Below are 8,707 nucleotides of genomic sequence, written 5' to 3'. Positions count from 1 at the left end.
AAATCTAGAGAAAATGTATTTCATCTCACTTCAAGTTACCGTCAAATGTAAATGTTGGTGTTTTGTTTTTTTTGTCATGCAATGCTAGCATTTAAACTGTTTATATGGGGGCAATCTGATAAAAATCCAAACTGCTGCTCAGGCAGGTCAATTAAAGAAGAAGCTGCACCCTATGATTGAAACAATGATTGTTTATTGGACATTATTTTTTAATATGTTTAAAGACACATTTTCCACATATTACATTACAGACTGTTGTACAAGTCTTGAAGTCAGTAACACATGTTTTCCTTGTCTGTATCTCAGGCCTCTTCTATTGGGTTTAGGCGGGGGCCGCGGGGCTCAGGACGGGGCCAGGGGCAAATGGGGTGGATTGCTGCGTCCGATCCATGGCAGTGGAGGCGGTGGAATGGGGGCCTATGACGCTGCCTTTCTTGGTCAGGAGGGCCACCATCAGCAGGGGGAGGAGGGCCACCATTACCATCAGCAGGGGGAGGATGGCCACGACCACCATGACCATGATAGTCAGGAGGGCCACGACCACCATGACCATGATGGTCAGGAGGGCCGCGGCCACCAGGACCATCACGGTCAGGAGGTCCACGACCATCATGGTCAGGAGGGCCACGACCACGAGGACCATCATGGTCAGGAGGGCCACGACCACGAGGACCATCACTGTCAGGAGGGCCGCGACCACGAGGACCATCATGGTCAGGAGGGCCTCGACCACCAGGACCATCATGGTCAGGAGGGCCACGACCACCATGGTGTCTACATATGGGCTCCCGCTCACCATCGCCGAGGGCAGTAGAGTTCTGTTAAGAGCAGACCCAACAGAGAGTGTAAGTGAATTTCATGACAGTAACTAAGTATACTTACTGTATGTGTGAAGTGTACTTGACTTGATTATCTTGATTTAGATTTTATTTTACCCCATAATATTTCAGAGGCAAATGTTTTATCCTCTCCATTTATTACATTTTTTTATTCTATAAGTATAATTTGCTAAAGATATTTCTGTACTTGTGATGGAGTATTTCTGGAAAGGTAGTATTTTCTTTTTAAGTAAAGGATCCGAGTACTGGTCTCTGCACAGATATTATTTGGCTACACAATTGATCAATAATAGAATCAAATGGATATCAAGGTGAGTAAAATGCGCACTCACCATTGGAGGGTAGTAATCGCACTCAACAGACATGAGTCCCTTGGATTTGGAGTAAGATGAATGGCAGAGAGCATGACGCTTCAAAGAGAAAAGAGAGAGAGACAATTAGAGAAGAGGAATCTCATTGAGCAACAGTGAAGAAAGCTTATACTGCCATGCCACCAGGCCCTGTTTGGCACATGACATCATATCGGTCACACAACAAAACGTTGGTAACATTACATAGTGATGGTCACATGACATAAAGTCAGCCACAGGTCACAATTTCTGTCACATCATTCAAATGACATTACATAATGTCAGTCACAATATAAATGTGATCACATTAAATAATGTCGGTAATGACATAAAATGTATCACATGTTCCGTAGCATAAAGTTGGGCAAATTACATACCTGCTATCACATGACAAAGTGGGTCAAATAACAAAGTTGGTAACATTTATAAAGTCTGTAACATTTATTAAGTCTGTCGCATTACATAGCTGCGATGATATGACATAATGTTAGTCATGCGACATAACATATCACATGGCAAAGCTGCAATCACATGAAATAATGTTGTTACAATTACATAATGATTGTCACATAACATAAAGTCGATAACATGACAGTAAGTAAATCACATGAAATAAAGTTGGTCAAATGACATAAAGTCAGTAACATGACGTTAAGTCGAAAGGTAACATGACATAGTTAAAGTGAAGTTAAAGCCTTTTATTGTCATTATACACAGAGTATAACGAGATTCAGAGTGCAACTCTGTCCCGGTGTGCAAAAAATACAAACAAATACATAACACTAAAAAACACGGCATTAGGACAGACAACATACAATCATACGGGGGAATAAATAGTTACAAATATTGATATAAAGATAGTATATAAAGTGCATTAAAAGTGTGTGTATGTGTGAGAATGGTTACGGTTATTGCATTATTTGTGGTGGTTGAGCAGCCTGACGGCCCAGGGGTAGAAATAGTTTTTGAGTCTGTTTGTCCGTGACTTGACGCTCCTGTATCTCCTCCCAGAAGGCAGGAGAGAGAACAGTCTGTGACCTGGGTGAGAGCTGTCCTTTATTATTTTGTTAGCTCTGCTGAGCAGTGTTAATTTTGGCAGCTGTTTTTGATTTAGTCTTAGTCTTTAGATGGAAATGGTTATTAGTTTTAGTCACATTTTAGTCATTCCTATCCTTCGTAGTTTCAATCTAGTTTTAGTTGACGAAAACTCAAAACGTGTTAGTCAACTTTTAGTCGATGAAAAATTACATTTTTGTCAAAATGTGTGTCTATACTCTGAACGCTCCGTCCCCGGCAGACGTTTGTGTCCGCTGCAGCATGTCTGTTAGGCCCCGCCCCCCGCACACAGAGAGACACAGGGAGATCGCTCTTCTGGAGTGAAGATAGCGGAAATAATGATATTGCAAGTTAGAAACGTAAGATGCATTTTGACAGACAAGATGGACATTTGGGGGAAAATATGCTGCATTTTGAATCTCCGATAGTCCACCATTAATACCTTAATCCCGTCTCGTCTCGTCAACGAAAACTAAATATACATTTCGTCATAGTTTTCGTTATCAAGAATCTATTTTTAGCTCGTCATCGTCTCGTCTTAGTCATGTAAAAAAGGTCGTTGACGAACATTTTTCGTCATAGTTTTTGTTGACGAAATTAACACTGCTGCTGAGGCAGCGGGAGGTGGAGATGTGTTCCAGAGAGGGCAGGGGGCAGCCGATGGTTTTCTCTGCCATCCTGATCACTCTCTGCAAGGCTTTCTTGTCCGCAGCTGAGCATCCTGCATACCACCCCGAGATGGAGTATGACAGCACGCTCTCGATGGTCGCCCGGTAGAAGGACACCAGCAGCTTCTTGTTCAGTCGGTTTCTCCGAAGCACCCTCAGGAAGTGTAGTCGCTGGGCCTTCTTAACTGCTGCAGTGGTGTGTGCTGTCCAGCTGAGGCTCTCCGAAATGTGAACCCCCAGGATCTTAAAGGTGGAGACCCTCTCCACTCTCTCTCCATTTAGGTGAAGGGGGGCGTGTTCTGGACGGTGCTTTCTGAAGTCTATGATGATTTATTTTGTTTTGCTTGTGTTCAGATACAGATTGTTTGCTGAACAGCACACAGACAGCTTCAAGATCTCGTCCCTGTATGCCGACTCGTCGTCTCCCTTATATATTTGGCCGACAACAGTGGTGTCATCTGCAAATTTGATAATGGAGTTGGAGGGGTGAATGGGAGAGCAGTCGTGTGTGTAGAGAGTGTAGAGAGGGCTCAGCACGCAGCCCTGCGGGGAGCCAGTGCTGAGGGTGCGGGTGGAGGAGCAATAAGGGCCTATTTTCACTGTCTGAGGATGGTCTGTAAGGAAATTATTAATCAAGGCGCATAAGATGGAGGGGAAACCTAGGCCTGACAGTTTTTCCACTAGTATGTCAGGTATGATGGTGTTAAAAGCTGAGCTAAAATCGACAAACAGCATCCTTATATAGTTGCCTGGGCCTTCTAAGTGGCTCACAGCTGTGTGAAGGACCGTGGCGATGGCATACATAGTCAATCACATGATATAAAGTTGATCACGTCGGAAAGCCTGCAACATTTCATGACATTACAAGACATCGGTAACATGACACAGGTAACATGACACAATTGGTCACATGATATAATAATAATAATGTTGGTCAGACGACACAACTTTGGTCCAATGACATTTCTTGCAAATTCATTGATTACTGTCAAAGTGTGTCTTCTATTCGTACGAATTGTACTTACAGCTCGATCAGGGCAGAGGGGTTTGCATGCCTCAGGAAGGATTCTGGATCCCATTGGGCAATGGGACTCCACAAGGGCTATCTCAGCCCAGTAGTTCATCCCGGTCATCATCCACTGAGAGAGGAGGACATAGCACTGCATGAGGCTACAATAAACACTTTAAGGTAATCATACATTAATAATATAATATTGGGAGGGATGAAACCCTCTTTAATGGTCACACATGCAGAGCACACAGCACACACAGTGAAATGTGTTCTCGGCTTTTAACCCATCCTAGTACCAGGAGTCTAGTACTAGGAGCAGCGGGCAGCTATTGTACAGCGCCCGGGGAGCAATGGGAGTGGGGCCCACTCCCATTGCTCCCAGCAGGGCAGGGGGTGAACTGGGAACTCTCCAAGTACCAGTCCACACTCCATATTTTAGGTCTGGTCGGGGACATAAACCAGTGACTATACAGTTCCCAGTCCAAGCCCCTACTGACTGAGCCACTGCCAGACTTAGAGACATAACTTCCTTAATATGGACATGCTGAAATAGTTGACCTGTAATAATCACAAAAAAGAGGAAACTGTAAGGCCTCCTGCACATTTGAGTGTGTGTGTGTGTGTGTAGGTTCTTTACCCCAATTTTAATCCGACCCACGTCCTTCAGGATGAAGTAGTTCTGGTTGGTGGTGTTCTCGTTGACTCTCTGCACAGCTTCTTTTACAGACTTCATACCCTCAGGGTCATGAAGTGAGATCAGATTGGGGCAGTCAGGACAGAGGCTCACCATCTCACTGTCTGTTTTCACTACACACACACACACACAAACACACACACACACACACACACACACACACACACACACACACACACACACACACACACACACACACACACACACACACACACACCATTATTTATTTGTCATAACGAATAGTTTCCCCAAACCTAATTATATGGTAGTAGTAATGTAGAGATATATAGACATTAATAGCACCTTCTTAGCCAAGTGGTTGCAGTGGTCCTTTGGTACATGTCATACTCCTTGCTCACCCCGCCCAAAACAATCTAAATGTTTTTGGCAGATTGTCCATTATCAATGTTCTGTTGTGTATCAGGCGTGTTGAATATGAGACCCACCTTGTCGCGTGTCACAATGATAATTTCTGACTTTGGCGTCATTTGTCACATGAATCCTCACGGAGCAGTTAGCCATCACCGCCTACAGAGGAAAACAGAGCTTGTTCTGTCGAGACCTCACATAACCAATAATCATGCGTCAATCTGGCTGTACATGAACGTGACACAATTTGGTTAAAGAGTAACTGATCCAACACTTACCCGTTGAGTCTCTCCGCGGATCATACAGTCCTCAAAGTGCTTCGGGTTGATGTTGTGGCACGTTGTCTCCATAAGGTCCAACTGCAGCTCAATTTCACAGCCGTCATCGACCTGCAAACACCAGAGTGTAAGTCACATTTAATTTTCATTTAGATTATACTTTTTTCCAAAGAGACCTACAAAGAGCAAAGATAAAAACTCAGAACCCCAAGAAACCTGCAAGTACATTTGCTTCAAATACATGAAGTTAATAATATATATAATATCTCACTACATTTACTCAGTCACAGTTAACTTAAAGACATATTTTGTTTTAGCATTTAAAACATTAATATATATTAGATTTGTGTGTCTTCCATTTATTAAATGAATTTATTCGATCACAATAGAAAAGGCATTTTAGAAATAGTTTCTGTGGGCATCAATTAAAGGTCCCCTATTATGCAAAATGCACCTTTTAATGTCTTAAAGGTCTCCTATTATGCTATTTATAGGCATATATTATGGTTCTCAGATATATTAAAAAAACGTGTCTATGATGTGTTTTTTTCAAAATACCAAACGGATCATGCATTTTAGAAAACCCTCATATCCCTCTATTTAAGCCCTGTAAGAGAATGGCTGATTCTGGGTCCTTAGTTTTAAAAAAGAAAGAAGGGGGGAGCTTGTGCCTGCTCAGAATTCTACAAGATACTCAGCTTAATGCTGCCGTGATTAAATGCCATATCATGTTCCAAACCACATCAAGGATTATTTCTGAAACAGTATGGAGCTCAAATGCTTTTTCTCTTCCGGGTTTACCACAAGGTGAGTTCCCTTCTTTATTTCCTGCTTTTTTACACATGCTCTCTCCAGTACAGGTTAGCTCTGAGTGTTCGCGATGCTTTCTAATGCAAACAAAGACCATATTACGTCCAAAACAGTCAGGCATTGTTTCTGATACAGCAACGTTTCTAATAGAGCCGGGGGTCCGCATTTCCGATATTACGTCATATCGGCGCAAATCTGTCTCAGTTCCGTTGTACCCCCGTTTTTAGAGATTTGGGTTCGGAGGAAAAGAGAGGGTTTTGTTTTCTGACACTTTGTGAAACTGGGGGAACATGTGTATGTATAAAAGACATCAAAAAGTGCATTTTGCATGATTGGTCCCCTTTAATACATATACAGGACTGTCTCAGAAAATTAGAATATTGTGATAAAGTTCTTTATTTTCTGTAATGCAATTAAAAAAACAAAAATGTCATACATTCTGGATTCATTACAAATCAACTGAAATATTGCAAGCCTTTTATTATTTTAATATTGCTGATTATGGCATACAGCTTAAGAAAACTCAAAAATCCTATCTCAAAAAATTAGAATAGTTCCTCAGACCAAGTAAAAAAAAAAGATTTATAACAGCAAAACACAATCAAACATTTGAAAATGTCCATTAATGCACTCAGTACTTGGTTGGGAATCCTTTTGCACGGATTACTGCATCAATGCGGCGTGGCATGGAGGCAATCAGCCTGTGGCATTGCTGAGGTGTTATGGATGCCCAGGATGCTTCAATAGCGGCCTTTCAGCTTCTTCTTCACAATACCCCACATATTCTCTATGGGGTTCAGGTCAGGGGAATTTGCAGGCCAATCGAGGACAGTAATGCCATGGTCAGTACACCAGTTACTGGTGGTTTTGGCACTGTGGGCAGGTGCCAGATCATGCTGGAAAATGAATTCCTCATCTCCATAGAGCTTTTCAGCAGACGGAAGCATGTAGTGCTCTAAAATCTCTTGGTACACAGCTGCATTTACTCTGGGCTTGATGAAACACAGTGGACCAACACCAGCAGCTGACATGGCTCCCCAAACCATCGCTGACTGTGGGAACTTCACACTGGATTTCAAGCAACTTGGATTTTGCTCCTCTCCAGCCTTTCTCCAGACTCTGGCGCCTTGACTTCCAAATGAAATACAAAACTTGCTTTCGTCTGAAAAGAGGACTTTGGACCACTGTGCAACTGTCCAGTGCTTCTTTTCCTTAGCCCAAGTCAGACGCCTCTTCCGTTGTCTTGAGTTCAGAAGTGGCTTGACCATGGGAATACGGCTATTGTAGCCCATTTCCCGGACACGTCTGTGAACAGTGACTTTTGATACCTGGACTCCAGCTTCAGTCCACTGTCTTTGAAGCTCCCCCAAATTCTGGAAGCGACTCTTCTTCACAATGCTGTTAAGGCTGCGGACATCTCTCTTGGTTGTGCAGCGTTTCCTGCCACATTTCCCCCTTCCAACAGACTTTTTGTGGATGTGCTTTGAAACTGCACTCTGTGAACAGTTTGCTCTTTGAGAAATTTCTTTTTGTGTCTTACCCTCCTGATGGAGGGTGTCAATGACGGTCCTCTGGACAGCAGTCAGATCAGCAGTCTTCCCCATACTTGTGATTTAGTTTACTGAACCAAGCTGAGTGTTTTTCAAGGCTCAGGAAACCCTTGCAGGTGTTTCGAGTTAATTAGACGATTCAAGTGATTCGTTGAACACCCTACTAGTATACTTTTTCATGATATTCTAATATTTAGAGATAGGATATTTGAGTTTTCTTAAGCTGTATGCCATAATCAGCAATATTAAAATAATAAAAGGCTTGCAATATTTCAGTTGATTTGTAATGAATCCAGAATGTATGACATTTTTGTTTTTTTAATTGCATTACAGAAAATAAAGAACTTTATCACAATATTCTAATTTTCTGAGACAGTCCTGTACAATTAATTAATTCTATTAATCTGGAGATTTTGAAATATTAAAAAAAATGTCATGTGACTTTGTGGAGTTTGAAAGATGTACTTGCCTTAATACGTAAATAACTAATCACTCTTTTTCAATAGTTCTCAGTCAGATGTAGTTTTTACTGCAAAAAGCTGTGACGTGTTAATATTGTAAATGTGGTAACGCTGAGAGCATAAAGAGCATCTGAACTTATATTTGAATATGTGTTTCGTCTATATAACATAACGATTAAATGCATGTCTCTTTGTTCATGTTTCCTATGATCCATCAGGAATAGCGAACATGATCGACACGTTTGACCGGCCTGGCAAAGCCTCTGCTAAAGGTACCTATGCAGATACCGACACGTATGCAGTTGGACTTGAGAATAAACCTGGTAAACGTATCCCCAAGGCCGGAGCCACAGCATCTGCAGGAGTGGGTCATGCACGAGCTGAATGGAGCATTTTTGAAGCTGAGGCCAAAGGGCCCAATGCCAGTGCCGAAGCAAGATCCTCTGCAGGGTCTCTCAGTGCTTCAGCCTTTGCCAGAGCAGGACTGGGCAGTGCTTCAGCCTCCGCTGGTCCTTTGAAAGCTACAGTCGGTCTGTCAGTAGACACCGGTATTGGTGTTGGTGCTGGTAGTCTAGAGGCAAAGGTGCTGGGAACAGGCTTCTCTGTTGGCCGTAGAATGG

The 8,707-nt window shown here is 42.5% G+C and overlaps 1 protein-coding gene across 1 annotated transcript in view; it reads right to left on the bottom strand.

The window, feature by feature from the left end:
• Positions 1–176: 176 nt before the first annotated feature.
• Positions 177–8,707, bottom strand: part of LOC307021152 (fetuin-B-like) — a 12,317-nt gene continuing 3,786 nt past the window's right edge. Inside the window, exons 2-7 of the mRNA XM_079652983.1 lie at positions 5,267–5,377; positions 5,066–5,147; positions 4,563–4,732; positions 3,939–4,052; positions 1,172–1,249; positions 177–818 (exon numbers count right to left, since the gene is read on the bottom strand). Coding sequence (XP_079509109.1) covers positions 303–818; positions 1,172–1,249; positions 3,939–4,052; positions 4,563–4,732; positions 5,066–5,147; positions 5,267–5,377 — 1,071 coding nt within the window. The 3' untranslated portion in view covers positions 177–302. The remainder of the gene's footprint in view (positions 819–1,171; positions 1,250–3,938; positions 4,053–4,562; positions 4,733–5,065; positions 5,148–5,266; positions 5,378–8,707) is intronic.

The sequence above is a fragment of the Notothenia rossii genome (assembly GCF_949606895.1).
Source record: "Notothenia rossii genome assembly, chromosome: 1".
NCBI classification, from domain to species: domain Eukaryota; kingdom Metazoa; phylum Chordata; class Actinopteri; order Perciformes; family Nototheniidae; genus Notothenia; species Notothenia rossii.
This window is presented reverse-complemented; position numbering and strand designations above follow the sequence as displayed.